This window comes from Thamnophis sirtalis, unplaced genomic scaffold, assembly GCF_051295495.1.
Source record: "Thamnophis sirtalis isolate CommonGarterSnake01/CBP01778 unplaced genomic scaffold, rThaSir2_p1.2 scaffold_2, whole genome shotgun sequence".
Classification (NCBI taxonomy): Eukaryota; Metazoa; Chordata; class Lepidosauria; order Squamata; family Natricidae; genus Thamnophis; species Thamnophis sirtalis.
The window spans coordinates 124,075,253-124,096,160 of record NW_028261382.1 but is presented as its reverse complement, the minus strand read 5'-3'; the positions used below and the strand labels follow the sequence as shown (position 1 = coordinate 124,096,160).

The 20,908-nt window shown below is 47.3% G+C and overlaps 1 protein-coding gene across 3 annotated transcripts; it reads left to right on the top strand.

Annotated features, from left to right (window-relative positions):
• Positions 1–9,400: 9,400 nt before the first annotated feature.
• On the top strand, positions 9,401–20,576 carry OSR2 (odd-skipped related transciption factor 2). Of its 3 annotated transcripts, none has more exons than XM_014060849.2 (4): positions 9,401–9,813; positions 16,294–17,097; positions 18,384–18,483; positions 20,110–20,576. In XM_014060849.2, the coding sequence occupies exons 2-4, from the start codon at positions 16,376–16,378 to the stop codon at positions 20,182–20,184; spliced, it is 897 nt and encodes a 298-aa protein (XP_013916324.2). In that variant the 5' UTR covers positions 9,401–9,813; positions 16,294–16,375; the 3' UTR covers positions 20,185–20,576. The 3 variants fall into 3 exon arrangements, with proteins under 3 accessions (XP_013916324.2, XP_013916322.2, XP_087562947.1); XM_014060847.2 differs by having other exon boundaries at positions 20,028–20,576; XM_087706821.1 differs by lacking the exon at positions 9,401–9,813 and adding an exon at positions 10,484–10,722 and having other exon boundaries at positions 20,028–20,576.
• Positions 20,577–20,908: the final 332 nt, after the last annotated feature.

Genomic DNA, 20,908 nt, shown 5'->3' with positions numbered 1-20,908 from the left:
GCTGAGAAAAATATTCTTAGGTGAGGTAAAAAAAACAACCCAGAGTTTTTCTTTGAGTCTCTCTTTTAAGTTGCCGGCAGACACCAGCTGTTTGGGAAGAATTTGAATCTAAACCTGAGGGAAAGCCAATTATAGTGGAAGGGAGAGCTAAATCAATAGCTGGCTTCAGATATGGGGTTGGTTTCATTTTGGTTTAAGTGCGTAGGTTGAACCCAGCCATTTAACCATGCCAAACCCAAACAAACCATTATTTGGCTCAAGGGATGGTTCAAGCCAGTGTGTTGAGAAGCATAGAGGTGATGGCATTAGCAGCACTCCAGAGGAGAGGTGGTATTCAGCCAGTTCTGACAGGTTCTGGAGAACCGGTAGCGGAAATTTTGAGTAGTTCGGAGAACCAGCAAATAGCCCTCACCCCTTTCCCAGCTGATATTCTTTTGTTGCCCTGAACAGGAGAACGGAGCTGGAAAGCAAGTTAGTGGAGTGAAAAGAGAATGGGGATTTTGCAGTATCCTTCCCCTGCCACGCCCACCAAGCCACGCCCACTGAAAATTTTGAATCCCACCACTTCTCCAGAGTGTTTGAAGAGTCATTCCCACAGCGCTGTGAGTTACCTGCCTGGGCCAATCCGGTTGTTTCTATAGAAAGTCTGCCTTTATTTATCACTAAGTCACTACAGTCATGAATGGAGAGTGGGAAAAGAAGTTGTAAAATTCAAATGCATTTGTTTTAGGAGTGAATTACAAAACCAACAGGAACAAAAGATCTGCCACCTTAAACGGGGAAAGGGAGCCAGTTGACCTAATGGACGGAGTCCTGATCTTTAGGTGATCTTTTACTTCAGGAAACGATCCCTTTACTCTGCCTGGACTCCTGTCAGGTATTTGTGGCCAGAGGCCCAGAGCAGTAACAACCGGGCTCAGATTTCTCCTCTCCTGTAAATCGCACCAGACCTCGAACCACTTAGCTTCCCATTCCTTGGCTAGTTTTGGCCCCCTTTCTAAGCGCCTCGGAGCAACCTGGGTTTGCTTTTACAACTTCGGGCCTCTGGTCAGACCGTATTAAATGCAGTTAAATTGAGTGGTATGTTCTACTCAAAGGCATACCGAGTGTAGGGGGAAAGGAGTTCCTAAGGGCCCTGCCTCTCTACCCACTCCTGGGCCCAGTGGTGTATTAGCCATTAAGCAGACTAAGCATGTGCTTATGGCATCAGGCACAAAGTGGGCACCACAAAGTTGAGAAAGAAAGAAAAACAACAAAGATTTGTACAGTATGTACAAAGGAGGGGAGGCACCAAGAATTGTCAGTGCTTAGGGCACCAGTGAGCCTTAATCAGCCACTGCCTTGGCCCACCCCTTCAATAAACCTGGTTGAAGTGAGGAGGGGGCCATCTGAGCTGGAGTAGGGATAGGAGCTGAGCAAGAGGGGAATAGCTGTCTCTGGAAAACATCGAGTCTCCGAGGCCCCCATGGCCGCCAGTTCTCTTCCCTTGGTCCTGAAGCTTCTTTCGCCCTCTTGCCACTGTTGTAGGCTGGGGAGGCACCTGGGTCAAGAAAGGCACCCAAGCTGCCTTTCTTGACCCAGGAGACAGAGAACTCTAATCCCCCCTCCCCCGTTTCTTACAATCCTCTACCACCATTTAATAATTGAAGGCGACTTTCTTTGGAGAAAGTTGTGTATACGATTCTGTTATGAACGGTAGAGTTTATTATGAGGGAAAAACACTTGTTTTAAAAAGGGTGGCACCGGATCCAATATACTGTACACTGCATGTCCCTTTGGGGAGGGGGCAGTTTCCCCAGCCTGGCGCCCCTCAAACTTTCGGTGTGATCTTCCAAGGCCAGCCAAACGACAACACCTCCTCCTCCTCCTCCTCCTCCTCCTCCTCCTCCTCCTCCTCCTCCTCCTCCTCCTCCTCCTCCTCCTCCTCCTCCTCCTCCTCCTCCTCCTCCTCCTCCTCCTCCTCCTCCTCTCTGGAAGTTGGACTGCGACGCTTCCAGCTTCAGCACCAGCGGTTTCTGCCCCACAGCTGGCGCAGTTCGCGCCTGACACATACGCACACTGCAGGAGCCGGGCAAACCATTTGCCTGCCATGTGTCCCAGAGGCTATCAAACCCCCGAATCCCTGGCTAGAGACAAAAAAAAAAAACCACACAGATTCCTTCCTAAGCAGCAGCCGACTCTGGCTAAAACATTTCCCCCGAATTTCCCAGGCAACGAGAGAAATCCTCCCTCAAGCCAAGCCAAGCCAAACTACTCCGAAAGAGTCGGCAGGCTGCAGTTCCTCTCGGGGCTCTTTCAGCGTCCTGCAAGCCTCGTGGCGCGGAGCCCCAGCCTCGTCCACCTTCAGATGCTCTCCCCGGGGCTGGGGGGGGGGGGCGATTGCTGAAGCCACGCCTCTGCCTCGTGAGCAGGGATTTCCCCCCTCTTCCTCGGGGGGTGGTGGTTCTAGAACTCAGCCCGTCAATCATGCTGCTCGGACGAACAAAGCTCTTCTTCGGCGGAGCTTCGGGTTGCTTTTTAGCCGAAGCTGGCAATCAGTCTGGAGCCGGAAGCGCCACCTGAACTACTCGGCCTGAACTGGAGAGGGGCTTCCTCGGCTCCACCTGCTCAGACTTGAAACCGAACCTCCCAGGCAGAAAGGCATCTGGGAATCCGCGGAGCTTTGGCCCGTAAATAAACGCTCCGTGTGGGCTGGCTGGAGCTACAGTCCACCTGTTTCCCACTGGGGCGTTTCTCCTGCCAGCGAAATGTCTTCCGAGCTCACCCACGGACGTCTCACGTACTGAAGCAGCTCGGTTTGCATAGTCCTGCTTCCTACTATACTAGGATGAAGCGGACAACGCATTAGGGTTTATTTTAAAGGAGCCAGAAATTCTGTTCAATTTTATTTTCTATATTCTATTTTCTATATTATATTTTCTACATTCTATTTTCTATATTATATTTTCTACATTCTATTCATTCCATTATTCTATTCTATGCTGTGCTGTGCTATGCTATCCTATTTTCTATTCTATTTTCTACATTCATTCTATTCTCTCCTATTCTATTCTTTTCTATATTCTATTTTCTATATTCTATTTTCTACATTCTATTCTATTCCATTCCATTATTCGATTCTATTCTATGCTATGCTATGCTGTGCTGTGCTATGCCATTCTATTTTCTATTCTATTTTTTACATTCCATTCTATTCTCTCCTATTTTATTCTATTTTCTATATTCTATTTTCTACATTCTATTCTATTATCTCCTATTCTATTTTCTATATTCTATTTTTTTACATTCTATTTTATTTTCTACATTCTATTCTATTCTATTTTATTCTACTCTATTTTCTATATTCTATATTCTATTCTATTTTCTATATTCTATTCTATTTTCTATATTCTATTCTATTTTCTATATTCTATTCTATTCTATTCTATATTCCATTCTATTTCTATATTCTATTCTATTCTATTCTATTCTATTTTCTATATTCTTTCTATTCTATTTTCTATATTCTATTCTATTCTATTTTCTATATTCTGTTCTATTCTATTCTATATTCTATTGTATTCTATTGTATTCTATTCTATTCTATTCTATTCTAACCTTTATTGTTAAGAGTATTGCACATTGCTGTTCTTCTGGCCAGTGCTGTGTTTTATGATTACGATTATGTTGCACATGACCCACGCTGTACGGAGTCTAAGTAGACAAATACAGGGCTTCAAAAGGCTGCTTTCATCCTGATTTGGATTTGGGGATTTAAAAAAAAAAACAATCCTATGACTCATTATCTAGCAATAATAATCCCTAGTAAATTCAGTGGAATTGATTTTTTTAAGAGATGCAAAATTGTATTTTACTAAAGGGATTTTCTGGACAAGTTTGAATCTGCACTGCAATGGTTCTTTCAGAATGGAACGTAGTGCCAGGATTAATTAATTACTCTAACATTCTTCTGTGGATCCCCGGTGTCTGAGTAACAGCTGTTTTTACGGAATAAAGAAAGCATTCTGCACATGGTTACATAGACTCTTCTTCACGAGACAGTGAGGCTCAAACTTTGGGACTGAACTAAGTTTCAGGCTATTCGGGGGGAGGGGGGCTTACAGTGTTGTCGTCTCCTTCTCCTTCCCTCCCTCCCTCCCTTCTTCCTTCCCTTTCCCCTCCGCAACTCTGCGGGATGCCTCCAGGGGGCGCCGGAGGCCTTAGTTGCCTGCTGCTAAGTGTCTGCAGAACTGCCTCCGGACCCGCTTTCTAACCCGCTTCTTCGCAATGAGCGCCTTTGCGGGTCCACCCGGATCGCGCGTACTTAGGGATGGCCCGTCCCGTCTCGTCTGGGCCTCGTGAAGGGCGAAGGGCGCTCAGCGAATAAACGCCGGGGAGCAACAGTCCGCTCCATCACCAGCAGCATTTGCCCGGCGCACGGAGTTCCCAGAGGGAAAGAGCAGCGCGGGAAACCTGCACCTGTCCAAGGCAGCGGCTGCTCCGGGAACTGCCAGCAGCCCCTTGGCTTCCAGCGAAGAGAAGGTTCCTGGCCTTGGCTTTCCCCATCCAGGTGCCCTCTGGATGAGTCGGCCAACCACTCACCCGGCTGAGGGAAAAGCTGGCTTCTAAGGCACCCAAAATCAGGAGGCTTTTGTTCGCGGCGGGGGCGCTTCTGGGCATGTACAGAGGACGCTTATTTGGATAGAGGAGGTCTAAATGAAAAAAAAGAGGGAGATAAACAGATGTGGAAAGCCGTTCTTCCTCTCCTTGGAAAGCAGCCCCCACCCCCTCGCCTCCCGATGGCCGATTGCCTTCAGGATACGCGCAACGTTTGCAGAATGAAGCGGAATGGAGGGGAACCTGCCCTTGAATTCCCCTGAGGTTTTCTGGAGGAGGAGGAGAAGGAAGAGTGAAAATATGCTGGTGCAAAGCGCTTCAGACATCTCGGAGATCTTTCCCACCCACCCTCTCCTTCCTTACCAGACCCCCGGCAAGATCGAAGGAGAGAGGCAGCAGCAGCAGGAGGAGGAGGAGGAGGTTCAAAGCTTCCACCAGCGCACGGCGGCTTCGAAGTTCCCTCTGGGCCCGCAAATGGAAAAGGCCGCTTCCATTCAATTGAGAAAAGAGGGGGGGGGGTAAGCTCAATGCCTCCTCCCTTCGTTTAATTAACCAACCCCCCCCTCAGAAAGCTCACTCCGCAAATGCAGGTCTTCTGTTGCCTTCACCCCACTCCTCTTCCTAAGTTTTTTTTTAAAGGGAGAAAGCGTCCGGATACGAACTTAAGTATCTGGAGTGACAGGACGGCATTTAGGGAGGTGCAGTTACCACACTATATAGGTTTCCTTGGCAAGAAGCCTCCGCCACGCTGACCTCCCAATGAAGGGCAGCTGCTCACGCCAACCATACGGGGGAATCTGGGATGTAAAGGTGGGGGGGAGAGTTAGGATCAGACCCGCTTCTTCAGGAGGAAGGAACCAAATGGACAAGGGGCGGCTGATTTCCATCCGACTCAAGCCTCTGTAACAGTCAGTTCGACTTGGCTGGAAAGTTACTCCTGTTTGGCCTTCCCTAACTTTCTTTTAAGGTTCAGGACTCCAAGTCTTCCCTTTAGCTCCTCTGGGGAAGGACCTTCGAGGAAGTCTCACCGATCCCAAAAGAGGAGGTGTCTTTATCTGCTCTACCCCTGTCAATTGTGACTTCGGTCGCTGAATAAGTGTGGAGGAAGAAATCCATGGTTGTACCAACAGTAATAGGAGCCCTTGGAGCAGCACCCAAGGGCTGCCTAGATCCATGGAAATCTTGAACTTCAGAGACCTGAAGATTCTGACTTTGCAAAAAAAACCAACAATACCTCACTCTACTCGGAACTGCCTATATAACAATAGCACTTAGACTTACTCTATATACCGCTTCACAGTGCTTCGCAGCCCTCTCTAAGCGGTTTATATTGCCCCCGACAATCAGGCTCCTCATTTTACCCACCTTAGAAGGATGGGAGGTTTAGACGTTACCTTAACAGCTCTTAGGTCCTTAGTTAGGACCTAAGAGCTGTTGTGTTTTTTACCAGTCCCAGACTGAATCGAATTGAAGATTAAATAATACACTTCATAATAAAGCTTTGCTTGGACCAGTATATGTCCTGCCGCGATACCTTTAACACCCTCAAACAACATGTGCCAATCGCAGGTCTTTGGGAAGGACCTTCTCCCCCTCCCCCCCCAAAAAGGGTGGAAAAAATGCCGAAGAGGTCTTAACATTGGCTGACTGTGCGAAGAACCATAATAATAAAGAAAGCAAAGATAGTACCAATAGTAATCTGCCCTTTTAGGTGTAAACCCAAAACTTCTGGCGTATCACTTGAACATCATTGGCATTGATAACATCACCATCAGTCAATTACAAAAGGCAGTTTTACTGGGAACAGCTTACATCCTGCCACTATATCGTTAACACCTTCAAACAACAATTTCTGCTTATCCTTGAGAGGGACTCCAGTGGTGAATAAAAATGTCTAATCCTATCTACATATCTGTCAGGCTGTTCAACCAACAACAACAACAACAACAACAACAACATAATATATAATAAATTAATAATAATACAATGATATTTGTGATACATTTTTAAATGTTCAGTTGACTGAATTTCATGTTTAATAAATGAAAGATAATAGTAATAGTAGGAGTAGCAAGTTAATAAGCAAGAATAGCAACAAAACCACTCGGTGATTTTATTTAGATATCTATTTACCTCTTACTCTCATTTCCTCGCCAATACTTTATGCAAAATCTGCATAGGTTACTTTTTAAATTTTGGTCCTTTAACATTTTTAGAATATTAAATCTGAGAATACTCACGGTAATCGTTCAGGAAGCACTGCCATCGGATGTCCCGTTTTTTTCTTTCTTACTGGAATATTGATACCCCTAGCATTTGTTGTTTTTCTTTGAAATGGTAAAGGGAGTCAATATGACTGGAGGCAGAAGGAGTTATTTTTGGAGATGCTTCATTAGTATCTGCCACTCTCCCAGAAAATGCCAACTAATGAAAGGGGCAGGAGGGAAGACTTGTTTGAATGTGTTCGGAACATAAATCTCACCTTCTCAAGGTAAGGCAGAGAACAAACGGTGGCGGTGAGTGCAGATTATGCCAGGTGAGGGTTTTTCTTTTCAGGCCACCGCAGTGGAGGGGGAAATTAGGATTAAGTCCAGCCAAGGAAATTCACGGAATGACTTTGTGCCACTCACTCTCTCCCACTCGTGTCTACCTCACAGGGTTCCTGTTGGGGCGATCATTGGAAGAGAAAACCTCAGGGAGAAAAAGGCAGGATAACGTCAACGTAAAATGGAGCCGTTCTTGATGCCGGTGTTTAATCGTGCTTAATTTGAAACAAATCCCTGCTGCCTTCCAGGTGTTTACTTACAAATAAGTATCCTACAAGAGTAATCCTGTGCTCACCCCCAACATGATTTAGGATCAGAGTCTGCCAGAGTGTCCCATAAGTGACTGGAGTCTCCTTTGGAAACCTGTTCCTAGAATCCGAGGGGGAGGCTCAGTTTCCATTCTAGCATGAATCCTGGAAGTGTGTGTGGGGTTGAGGGGGAAACCACATTCGCCTGTTCTGGTGGCTTGGTTTACCTCTGAATCAACACTTCCAAGTTCTTGGAATTGCCTTTTCTCAGCCCCGCTTCCGCAAGGACCTCCTTTAGATTGGAGGACATGGTTTTATTCCCTTTCAAGACGATCCCGATTTTCTTTTCCATATAGGGAAAAATATAAATAATACTTCCCGAGCGAGGGTGGACGCGAGAATTACTGAATTGTTTTTGTGTGTGCGTGTGCGTGTCTTTTGCAATGAAAAGCGGATTTTTTTTTCATTGCCCCCATCCAGTAACTTAATTTTTTTTTTTATGTTTTCCAATTTCTGGACTCTTGGTTGATTGTAGTTCGCTCGTTATTTGAAACCAAACTCTTTCGCATCTGGCCCATTTTGCTCCTGATCTCTCTCCTTCCCTCTCAAAATCTCACTGAGCAGGTCTTGTTCCGAGCCCCGCCAGGGTGGGGAACCTGCTTTTCAACGTCATTCCACTCGGTGGGTCGTGTTAGGTTTCAGGGAGCCTGTCGGCCCTGTAAAATTCCGCCTGGGGAGCATAATCAACCTTTCTTGCTACCCCGTTCCATGAATGAATACTGCAGTTAAGTAATATTCGCCTAAGATGCAATGCACGACCACACTTTCAGAACTTCAGTAATCTGTTTCTATTTATCCCGGGGCTCAAGTTAAAGAACTTGTGATTGGTCACTTGGGATGAGGAAAAAAGGCAAGAACAAAATACCGTCTTGGGTTGGAATGGAGAAAAAGTACTAGCAAACAGATCTCAGGTCTGTGAATTTCTGCATAGTTCTTACAGCTTAGGAGGGATAAAATAAGTCTAAAGGGAATTTCTGAAGCAGAGCGGCAGCGGCGCTTCAGAATTTGATAGTGTGAGTTCGGAGAAGTTTTGAATTCGTTTTCATCACTCCCTTTCTGCAATGCAGAAAAGTTGCTTCGGCTTATTGATTCTATCTTTGGATCCACTTGTTTTAGCTAGAAGAAAATATACCGTCAAAATTCCGCAGGAAAATCTACTCTGGGTATGAGGATGAGGATGATAATAATAATAATAATCACCAGGTGGATAAAAAAAATCGAGACTGAACAGCAGGGTGACTGAGCGACTAGCCATAATAATAATTCCAGGTCCTTAGGAAGCACTGGATAAGTGGATAAAAATACCAAATCAATCTAAATATCTAGCTGTCAGTATGACCAACCATAATAATAAATGACACCATAAATTCTTATTTAAACACCAGATTTCCCAAACTTTGCAGTCCAATAAAGAATATTAGTTAAACGGATAAAAAATAAGGATTAGAACTTCGGAAAACAATTGATTTAATAGTGCTTTGTTTTATACATATGGGGCAAGTAGAATGTAAAGGCTTAGAAAATACGGCACGCTTAGTAACATCAAGCACAATTAGAATGCTTAATGTCTATCGCTGATTTTTCTGGATATGTTAAATCGGGAGGTTGGGGTTGCTTTGACATAACTACCGAAGTTCCTGCAGCTGACAGAGACAGGGACGCAGGAGTCTATGAAAGAAAGGTTTGATTTATGACCTGACCCTGTTTTCTCTAAGAAAAAGTCACCTTAGGTAATGTGTAAGAAGGGGAGGGGGCAGAGAGAGAGGGGAAAAAGATCTCTGTCCCTTTAAAGCCAAGTTGCTATCCAAACACAAGTAAACAGAGTGGTAGAAAAGAAAGTGAAGGCGGGATTTTGAGGGGCGGTCTCCCAAGTTTACAGCCCGCTGAACGTTCGGCGCTGGGCGTGGTCAGAACGTTCAAGCCGTGAACATTCGACTCGCGAGCGGCTCGGGGTGGGACCGCGGGCGGGGACAGAACTCCTCGCCGCTGGAACTGCTGAAATGTGATGGACCCGAGAGGGGGAGTTTCAGACTTGTATCAAACTTCGCCGGAGTCGAAAGCGAGACGCTGGAAGAGACGCGCGGTCGGGGCAGAAAAAAAGAGAAAACCTAAGCGGGGTCTTTTGCCTGGCCTCTACCAGCCACTAGGGAGACTCTGAAGGCGGGAGGAAGCTGCCGGGCCCCTCCCGAAGCCACCTTCGCCGGCTTTGGGAAGCCCTCCCGAGACGAGAACATGAAAGAGTTGCTGGAGTTTCCCGCCCTCTCCGCGTGGATCTAAATGAGACGGCTCGGGCGTTAAGTGCCGGTGGGCTGACGCGGGGCTCCCCAGAGGCCAGGCGGAAGGAAGCTCCGGGGGGAAGGCAGGTAAGCGGCTCCCGTTCGCGCGTCCGCACTCCCGCACTGGAGAAAGGCCGCTCGGCTTCCAGGGGAGGGGGGCAGCATCCAGGGAAGCGCGCCTCGGGCAGCCAATATCTCCCAAATGCCCTCCGCCAGTGGGAAGGGAAAGAGACGCGTCCCGATCACGGAGGGAAACCCGGGAAAGCTGTCAGCCGCCTGCCCGAGAGTCAGTCCCGATTGGACTTCGGGTGGCTTCGCTTTGGGGAAGCGGGGCCCGGGGGGGAACGAGGCGTTTCGTCAGCCCCCGAGTGGACTCCGAGGGGATCGCGCGTTTACTTTCGGTTTGACCGCTAGCCTAGTCGCGGAAGGCGGGCCCGGGCGCGCGAAGAACCCGGCGCTGTTCTGCGCTCCGGGGGAATCCCGTTAGCCACATCGCCGCACGCAGACAGGCGATCCTGTGGAAACGAGCTTTCCTCGCCTGGGTTAGACCTGCCCGAGCGGAAGGACCCGCGCGGGACGCTCCTGTGGAGCCGAAATCAAATCCACCCTATTAAAATAAATGTCGGGTGACTTAACCACGGATGGATTCTTCGCCCCTCCCGCCGCCTCCATCCCACCAATGTTTGTATACCTGATAGCTGGGGAGCATCAAACTCTATTCTTAGCCCCTGCTTGCTTCCCCCCTCCTTTCCAGAGCACAGTTGGTGGTTTCACTCTCACGCCAAAGCCGAGGCCACTGCGAAAGTATCTGCCAGCCCTGATCTTGGGAAGCGCTGAGAAAGAAAAGCCCTTCGCAGCAAGATGGCATTTCGGGGGAGAAAAATCGTGCTGTAGACGCCGGATTTAATTAAATTCGGGGTTCCGATCGGGAAGGAAAGTTGACAGGGCTTCCAAATCACACCCGCGTTTGATTCGCGCCTGACTAGCAGTCAAAAGGTACCGTTTTCCGGCCGTTCTCTGCAGGCGATTTCCGATTTGTCAGCTTGGCACCTGGACCTATTTATTTTACGTGGTTCTGGTTTCAATGGCTGCCGCGTACAGTCCCATTCATAGCTTAATCGGTACTTTAGGGCTTTCCAAGAAAGAGAAAGAGAGTAGTGCTGTGTGCTATGTGAGAAGCGTTTTATTGCTATCTCCAGCTTGATTTCATGGAAGTATTAATCTTATCCAATGGGAAATCTGCATTAATCAGTGTACAACATGTAGATAGTTGCTGTGTCTTGACACAAAGGTCTTTTTGTTACGTTGTGCTTATTTTCTGAAACAACTGAAAATCCGCTTAACTGAAATAACCTCAAAACCATTTTTAATCTATTTTAAGCAAAAGATGTATTGCTGAAATAACAAAGAGAGATGAAACCTGTGTCTCCTTGTGTCAAATAGGCACACCTCTAAAAATGTGGATTTAGGAATATTCGTAAAATGTGATCCTAAACAACCTCACTACTTTTGCTTAAAGCTTTATTTGTTAAGTATCAAGGGATCTTACCAAGTTTACTTACTAAGCACTATTAAACTTAATAAGCAATAATTAATAAGCTTAATAATGATAATAAACTTAATAAGCTCACTTAATAAGCACTATTAAGATCAATACGACCTACTTCTGAGTAAACATGCATGAGAATTGGCCTATTATAGTGGGGAAATGTAGACATTTCTACTGGTAAATAAGTACTAGTAAGTTAAGCTCCCTTTGAATTTAAGCATGCATAGTATTTCTGTTTAAATGTGCTTGTATTTTAAGCAGATGTATTCTCACACATTTGGAATTATTTTTATTCCACCCTGATGTTAATAGGAAAATAATATAATCATATTTTTAAAACTCACCTTTAATATTTATTAAAATAAATTGTAGTTTTTCCTGTTTGCAAGTCCTAAATGAATTTACCTTGAAATCAATTTCCACTGATTTTTAATAGAATTTTCTTTTACTAATAGCACAATCTCATGCAAGTTTGCTGAGCATAATCCTAGCTTAGCTTACTCAGACGAATTTAAAGGATAAAGCATGCATAGGATTCAACAGGAAGGCATACACCTGCAGGCCATAAGTAAATCTAGTTGAATGAATTCAGTTAATATTTTGATGAATGTGTTTGCCTATTTGTTATGGTGTCTACGTGGGAGACATTTTTAAGATAAACCAAGATATTTAAGCCATTTAGATGGAACATGTCAGATAGTATTAGAATTATTCCCAGTTTGGAAAACATTAATTTGGAAGCAAGCACCATTGAAAGCAGTGCAACTTTCTATTCGGTAAATAGGCACGAGGGACATGTTATCGGGAAAGGAGAGGGGGAAAACCTGTCTTATCTCTAATGGAAATAGACCTAATTGTTGCAATGCTTCACAGTGCAACTAATTTAATAAAGGACAATTATTTAAAAGAATTTTTTGGGGGAGAGGGAAGGGTTCCAATCTTTCTAAAGCACTCTCACTTCTCTTCTTGAACAGCCAAGGAGGCGGAGATGAGGGAATGCTGCATAATGTTTTATATAACTCAAAAACTCCACTCCAGATCTGCAGACTCGCTTTCTTAGAGAGAGTCCTTTAAAGGAGGAAATCATTTAACATTCTTCCCAATAGAATGGAAACTTCCGTTGAAAAGTCAAATGGTCCAGGTTTAGTACCGTCCTGAAGAGGTTCTCCTCCCCCCCAATCCCCCCCCACTTCTCACTCGAGCGTGGCCTGACTCCCAATCCGAGGAGAGTCTGTTGTTCGTGCTGTGGACAGGTCCGAGAGAGAGACTAGCTACTGCTACTAAGAGGCGGCGGGCCCTCAACCTGCCAATTTCAGAGGGGAAATAGAAGCTGAGAGAAAGGAGGGGAGAAGCTGCAGCTTATAGTTTCGGTTAAAGGGGCTGAGCTAAGCGGGGGCTCCTTCCATCACACACCTCCCATCAATTCCCTCCCCTGCACGCTGGGATCCCAGGCAGCAAGAAAGGAAGGTTTGGAGCTCGCTCGTTATATGCGGGGAGGGGGGGCAGAGAATTGGCGCACTTCAAAGAAGGGCACGAAGCGAAGGAGAAAAGCCATCCAGGGCCCAGACTGAGGGCTTCGGCTGCCCTTTGGCTTCTGCCAAGCCCAAAGGCCGCAGGAAGGCCAGCGCAAAACCTTCAGCAGCCCAAGAATGAGGCGACGCAGCCGCCGCTGCTGCTGAGTGACTCTGTTACAGGTATTTTCCCACGCTGAGTGACAAGCCCCGCCATTCTTTGCTCGTTGGGGCGATGGGATTTGTAGTCCAGCATATTTGGGAGTCAAGGTTGGGCTAAATTAATTATGGATTCAAAACATGAAATTATACCTATTTTTTATAAAGGAAAAAAATACAAATAGTCACGTTTAAGCAAGTCAATTCTCTCCCCCCCCCCCCGAGTTAAATTTGGCGTGGGACACATTTAAAGCTCCACCACTGGCAAAGATCGCCGCTGACACTTGAGCAAGCTGGGGGTGGGGGGGCCTAAATGAGTACGCACAGCGTCCAACTTGGATTCTTTAAAATACAGCAGTATTTCTAGTTCGGAATATAAAGTGGCCCCCATCTGAAGGCATTTTGGACTCTGCGCTGCGTGCGAGGGAGGGAGAGCCAGCCAAAGGGACTCGTGTGAGTCGGGCTGCTCAGCACAGCCTTGCAACTCCCGATTAGGTTTTGGTGCCTCTTTCTTTTCCTAAGCAATATCACATTTCCCACACTTTCCACAACTCCGGTAACAGGTTCCAAATGTAGCAAGAACGCGGAGCCGGGAACAGCCGAATTCCTACTGCAGGCCGATGGCCATAAGGCGACAATATGAGAGAGAGAGAGAGAGGAGGAAAGCGGGCGGCGAGGGGGGAGGGGAAGAAAGACAGAGGAGCCTCACCTGCTCCTTTGGGGTTTGTTGAGACCAACCTCCTTCTTTCTCCTCCTCCCACCCGCATCGCCCCTGTTTCTTGCCCGCAGTCCGAAACCCAGCCTCTTCGCGTGGGAGTTGACCACCACCGAATCGGCCCAAGCTAGATCGCGATCGCCCGTTCCCGAAATCCGCGGGGGGTGTCGCTTCGGCCAAAGTAAAAGCGCAGCAGGCCAAAGCCAGCTGGGAGGACTCCGGCCCGTTTTCTTTAGACGCCGCGAACCGCGCGTTTGCTTTTCTCCCAGTCGCTTATCTTGATCGACGACTTGCTGCTGAAGGAAGAAAAATAAGCACCGCGCTGCAGGCGGGCAAGCAGGCAGGCGGGCGGGGAAAGAGCAGAAGCGGCCACGGATCCCACTCCGTGGCCTCCTTTGCAACAGCGTTCAACCGCGGCCAACCTCAGCCGGCTACTTTGGAAGCCCGGAAAAGGCCTGTGCCTGGGAAAACTCTCTCCACACACCGTCCAGAATTCCCTCTTCCTATAGTGGGGCGAGTCAGATTCTGAGTCTTGACGTTCCCCCCCCCCCGCGCTTTCCAGATGCAAGTGTTCTAGTAGGCCTTGAATGTCCGTCGTTCCCGAACGAGGCAGCGGCTGGACTTCAAGACAGCGACCCTGTGCTTTTTCAGGCTTAGCATCTAGGCTGGACTTTTTTTCCAAGACAGAGCCTTGGGTTCAGCGCCAGGATCGGGACCCTGTGTGCCAAGGCCTAGAAGCTGAGACAGGCATACAAAGTAGAGAGAGCAGGCTCAGAGCAACCGACCGACTCCTTTCCAAGCTTATGCCAACGGAGAGGTCTGGCTGGTATTTTCCCCCCTTCTCCCTTCTCGTTCCGCCCCGTTCCCTTTGCAAGTGAAATTCTCCCTCCTGAAGAAGCAAAACGATTTGGCTCCAGGCTCCGCACACTTTTATTCGCAAGTTAGTTCGGTCAAAAGACTGATCCCTGCAAGTTCCCCCCCCCTCCCCCGAACTCACACGCATCTACGATTGGGTTACAGGAGGAATTTATTTCAAGTAGGGAGGGGGGGAAATCCCACGACAGATCTTGGATCGCAGTGTATTTTTCTCTGGGCTAAGGAATTATACCGACTGCCACGGGTTCAGCGCTGGGCACGTAGTTAAGGTATCGACTTGCTCCATTTAGGGTTCTCTGAACGTTCTTCCAAGATCACGTGGCGGGAAGCTTATAAAAACAGGAAATCTGAATTCGAATCCACGGCACCGCCGGTTCCCACTTTACGGGTCGTGCAATGCTGCCCCCCCTGCTTAGTGAGGCTTCTCCTCTTTCTCGCTGTTTAATGGCCCGAGCCTGCAAGTCATGCGAAGAGACCGCACATTCCCCTTTCCCGGGAAGAGTGCACGTGTGCGTACGGGTACTTTACAACTTTTTCCTAGGCCGCAGCGCAGTTTAGTGTTTCCAGGGATTGGCCTACCTAGAACTGCTCCGGAATATGCCCTGTGGCCGCCAACACAATCTTGTGAGTAAGCCAATCAGCGTGTTCGGAGGGCAGCCCTTTGCCCCTCTGCTCACTAGGGCCCATCCCAGCCTTCCCTGCCCGCCTTGCAGAAGAGAACAGGCGGCAAGGGAAGATCCCCTTAAAAGGGGGGGGGTCGCAGTGTGCTGTGAGGCAGAACGCAGCTGCCCTTCGCTTCCCGAGGGGGGACAGGAGAGGTAGCCGAATCAGGTTCCTCTTCATCCTAATAAAAAGTTTCTCGCTCTTAAGTGTCCGTGGAGGTCGTGATTTTATTTCCATTTCACCCGCTTCTGAGTAGGACAGGAGGGGGCAGTTAACCATCAACCTAACAGGAGGCGAGAAAAATCGGCGTTAGGTCGGCTGGGTGTCAGGGCACCTGCGCTTCCTGGCACGCCGGCGTTTGCTTGGCTCTTTACCTTGAGCGCCTCGGCCAAGCATGGCGCGGCGTCTTCGGTTCAGTGGCCTCTGACTGATCGCCCTCGCCAAGTGCGTAACTCTGCACCGCGTTGGTGGTGCTCTCCTGCCAGTTCGGGTGGCCTGACTCACGCCCCAATAAGCTCCAAGGTATCGCTTGCATTATTATTATCCCCTCTCGCTGCTCCGCAGGACCTGGCCTCTTTTCAAAGCGCTTCCCTCCGACCTTGGCTGCGATGGAGCTGAAGTCATCCACCAGCGCTGGCAGGTTGGCAGGAAGAACTGGCCACCATAAATTGGGATGTCCGGATTGCCATGCCCACCCGCACTCTTCGCGCCTCGCAGGCCGAGGTCCGTGTTTCCAGTTCGGGAATCATCCTGGGTTTGCTCCAAGGCTTGCCAGGCCTGCTTCTGTCCTACCCAGGCCGTATCCCTGGTCACCCGCGGTCACCAATCCTCTGACTCGGCCGCCTTGAAAAAAATACCTTTTTTGGTCCCCTCCCCACTTCTCCCTTCGTTGCAGCGCGTCCCGTCAGCGGTGGGCATGAAACGGATTAACATCTGGCCCTGGGGGAGAGGGAGGGTGGGAAGCACAGGGGCCACACGGCAGGCGGTTTAGGGGCGAAAGAAACAGCAGGTGAGGAAAGGGCCGCTTTGTGCCTCTCCTCGAATAACCGCAATCTTTTCTACTCCCTTCCTCTCATGTTCCTGTTTCTGCTTAGGATCCGAACACCGGAGAAGGAGGCGCGTTTTCCGACCGCCGGGTTCAACCAGTCAAAGCAAGGCAAGGCCCGGGCCGGCACGATGGGGAGCAAGGCCCTGCCGGCGCCGATCCCACTGCACCCTTCGCTGCAGCTGACCAACTATTCCTTCTTGCAAGCCGTCAATACGTTCCCGGCCGCCGTGGACCACCTGCAGGGCCTCTACGGCCTGAGCGCCGTCCACACCATGCACATGAACCACTGGACGCTGGGCTGTTACGCGGCCGCGGCCGCCGCTGCTACTGCCTCGGGCGGCGGCAGCGGCCCGGCCGACATCAGCCGCTGCTCTGCGCTGAGCGAAATGGCGGCGGCGCAAGGCCTGGTGGAGCGCTTCCCCTTCCCGGGCCTGCCTTTCGCCACGCACCTGTTCCACCCCAAGCAGGCCGCCGCCATCGCGCACGTCTTGCCGGCGCTGCGCAAGGAGCGGCCCCGCTTTGACTTTGCCAACCTGGCGGCGGCCGCCACTCAAGAGGATCCGCCTAAGGTACACGCGGCGGCGGCCGCGCAAGCTCAGGGCGAGCTGGCCAAGCTGGGCGGGCCACTGTCGGCGGCGCTGGGCAAGCTGTCCCCCGAGAGCCGGAAGCCCGCGCGGGGCCGGCTGCCCTCCAAGACCAAGAAGGAGTTCATCTGCAAGTTCTGCGGGCGACACTTCACCAAGTCCTACAACCTGCTCATCCACGAGAGGACCCACACCGACGAGCGCCCTTACACCTGCGACATCTGCCACAAGGCCTTCCGGAGGCAAGATCACCTTCGCGACCACAGGTCAGCTCCTGCCTCCGCTAGGCCAGCCAAGGAGACCCAACTAGGCCTCCTCAATCAGATGGCGGGGCTGGAGGCCCGCACGGAGGTTTTACTCAACTGGGCTTAATCGGTTTATGAAGAGCCTGGCTTATACCTCGAAGGTTGCTGAGTGTTTTCTTCCGAAAACCATAGTTCAAATAAACCAAGGCTTATAGCGGCTTGAACTAATAAGAAGCTGAATTCAAATACAACGCTAAGCTAATATATGTTGATTGTTTGCTAGGAAGCCATTGCTTCACGATGGCTTATGACCTGTTCAGTAAATCCTACTTCAAACAAATCATGATTTAGCATGATGTAGGAACACGGCTATCCTATCCACAATCTAAACAAGAGGTGTTCTTGTTATCCCTCTGAACAGGTCAGTAGGATTTATTTCCAAGAAAATGAAGTTGGAGCCAAGGATGTAGTCATTCTGTTGATTTGCCTTCAACCCTTGATCTGAAGAGACATGGCTGATTTTAAAGCCAAGAGGTTTTTAAGATGGTGGGGCTAAATTACTTGATCTGGTTGGAGCGGGAGGCAGAATTCCTATCACCTTGAGGAAGAATGGTTGACTTTAGTCTTCTTGTCTTCAATGAAACATTTCTAAAGTTAAAATCTCAGTTTAGAATTCTCTCTCACTTGAATGTCCTCTGATGTTCTTGATCATGTTTCTTGCCTCTGCTTTCTTTCTTTCTTTTTTGCCTTTGGGCTATAATATAACTATCACTAAAGACTTGGCAGTAAGAGCACAAAAATATTTATGGGTTTGTAACGATATACAAATCTCTACAAAGAGACTCTTTTGTGGCTGGTTTTGAGAAGCCAAAGAATGTTGGTCTCTTTATTTAACAAAACCCCTACATTCTCCTGTCAAATTTATAAACTTCAACACAAACATTCAAGCTGACATTAATCAAAGGGCAATTTTGATTAACTTCACCTGGAATTACCTGCTAAAGTAGTAAATTGGGCTTACACCCATGAACATTTACATGAGATTACATCCTTGCTAAGCATGTTTACTCAAATGTATGCATATTTACCCAGAAATATATGTTTCCTATTTAAAGAGGCTTACCGTATTTCTAAGAAGGCAATGAAGAACTGTGAATAATTATTTCATAGTGTATGAACAACTTAAAAGGGACTTTGGGGATGAGCAACTAGGCAGCATATAATTTTGGTTTTAAAAAGTTGGGCTGTTAACAGCATTTGTTGCGTGTATAGAGATATTGACGCCAAACACTTTGGTTGATTTCCAGGTATATCCACTCAAAAGAAAAACCCTTCAAGTGCCAAGAGTGTGGGAAAGGATTTTGCCAATCCAGGACCCTAGCCGTTCATAAAACTTTACATATGCAGGTATGATCAAGCTCAATTATTTTACACATTCTATTTTGATTTTAATTGATTGTGAATAATTATACACAGTAATTATTTCTAGATGCAAAATAAGAGATAGAGATGTGCTTCTTAATCTGAAATCTTTTGTGCTTTTTGTCTCAAATGCTGATATGTAGAAAACAACAAATCCATATTTAATATATGTGAGGTTTGTAACATTTTGGACATTTAGATGGCGAGGACAAGGGGGCAAATGATGAAATGTGCAAAGTGATTCACTTACTTGCATCAGATGCAAGTGTGTTATAGCATTTGTGTTAAGACATCCCTGCCTACTTGCCATCATTTTGATGTATAGTAATTGCAATTCACTGCATTTGCCCTACGTTTCTTCTAAAAAAAAGCAGGCATATTCTAGGAGAAAAGTGGGATACCAGTAAAATAAATCAAAAAATTAAATAAGTAACATTTCCTAGAGACTGGTTGTTTATGTACATCATATACATGTATATTCCATTGAATTAAGCAGGATTTACATTTCAGGGAAGATAGCCTGGCTAAGGTTGACTTCACTCATTCAAGACTTCCATGTTCTAACACTTGAAAAAACTCCTTAACTAGCCAGACCTTTTGGAAGCAACCTATCAATGGTTAAATGAGATGCATTCTTTGATGGAAAAGCCCAGATTAAAAATACTTGCTTTGTGAAAGACTTCTCACTTAGAGAGATGAACCAAGTCTCCTTTGGAAGCCCCGGTGGATTAGCAGGAGAATTTTCCCTTTAAATTCCAGGAACTAGGAAATGCAAAGCAAGTAGGACTGGCCTTGACAGGCAGGAAGATATGTCTGTGCAATTAAGACTATAATCTTAAACACACTTAGAAGGGACTAAGAGTAAATCAGTAGACTTGCTTCTGGGTTCCAGATGCATTTTCTGGAAATAATTGTGCCTGCAGCTAAAACCGCTGTTAATGTGAAAGTAAAGCTGTGATTCTGAGATCAGTTTCAAAGAAAATTGATCAATTGGGTAAATAAAAAATGTGAAATCACAAGTGCATGTTTGGATGCACATAAATGATGGTTGCAGAAATCTTAGTCATTGAAGTGTATGCAGATTTTCTTTAAATGTATTTGGGATGGACAGTAAACACAGAAGGGTATGAATCTGAGATTCTAAATCTGAAAATGTATGTGCACTTATTTGGGAGTAATCCTTACTGAATCCTATTGGAAAGGCTTTAAAGTAAATGTGCATAAAACCAAACTATAAATGCGTGCACAGTGCAGTCCTATGCACTTTAGTCTGAAGCCTTCATTGTTGCCTATTACTGTCAATTTACATTTGCACAGAATTGCATTGGTTTTTCTGTCTGTTTCTGTCTGCTTAGATTGCAAGTTTGTTTTGCCTTGCCATGTTCTTCTCCTGCAGCAATATAATGAGGCCAAAAATGAGGCCTGGGGGGTGGGGGTGGGGGTGGAAATGCTGAGTGAACTTTGAAAAGCTCAATAATCCAAGTAGTTTGTCAAGGGTTTAATCCTTTGCTTGCTTCAAATCTGAACAGGAATCTCCACACAAATGCCCCACATGTGGAAGAACCTTTAATCAAAGAAGTAACCTGAAAACTCACCTTCTCACCCATACAGACATCAAGCCCTACAACTGTGAGCAGTGCGGCAAAGTGTTCAGGCGCAACTGTGATCTGCGGAGGCACAGTCTAACTCACACCCCGCGGCAAGACTTCTAGAACAGCCGAGAACCCCTCCCCCGGGGAGCTAATTCTGGCTCAAGGACTTGAACTGTAGCGTAATCTCTATGTCCACATGGGTGATGTGGACAGGTGCATCTAGGGGGGCTTGATTCCATGTCCCCCAGTGCCAGCCGGTCTTCTTTCTGTTGTGGTGGCGGGGCTGATACCTGTTCCAAGCATTCTCCCTCCACCGAGAGGGCCAGCTGGTTTCTTGTATATAGTAACAGAGCAGCTCATTTTCGAGCTCTGCACAGCAATATGTTGGCTTTCTATTGTCTTACCAAAAATGCACATTGGTACCAACAGCAAAACCTAGGAGTGAAAATACTTTTTTTTTCAAATTGTATTTCCAAATAAACACTTTCCCTCCAAATATAATTCTCATTTTGAGTTTCAATAAGTGACATAGTTTATTTCTTCTCTCCCTTTCTGATAAAGTCACAAGAGCTGAAACTGTTCTTTGGGGGGGGGATTTTGTGAGAGATGTGTATGCATGTATTTATTGGGGGAGGGATCTAGTCTGCAATTTTTATGGCAGGGTGTTTTTTTTTTGAAGTGGTTTCCCACAGCCCCTTCCTGAGAGAGGGCTGAGAGAAACTGACTGATCCGGAGTCACCCAGCTGGCTTCATGATCTCATAGTCCCCTAGTTTTGAGAAGAGATCTATGCACATTGAATCAAAACTTGATCTTGAGT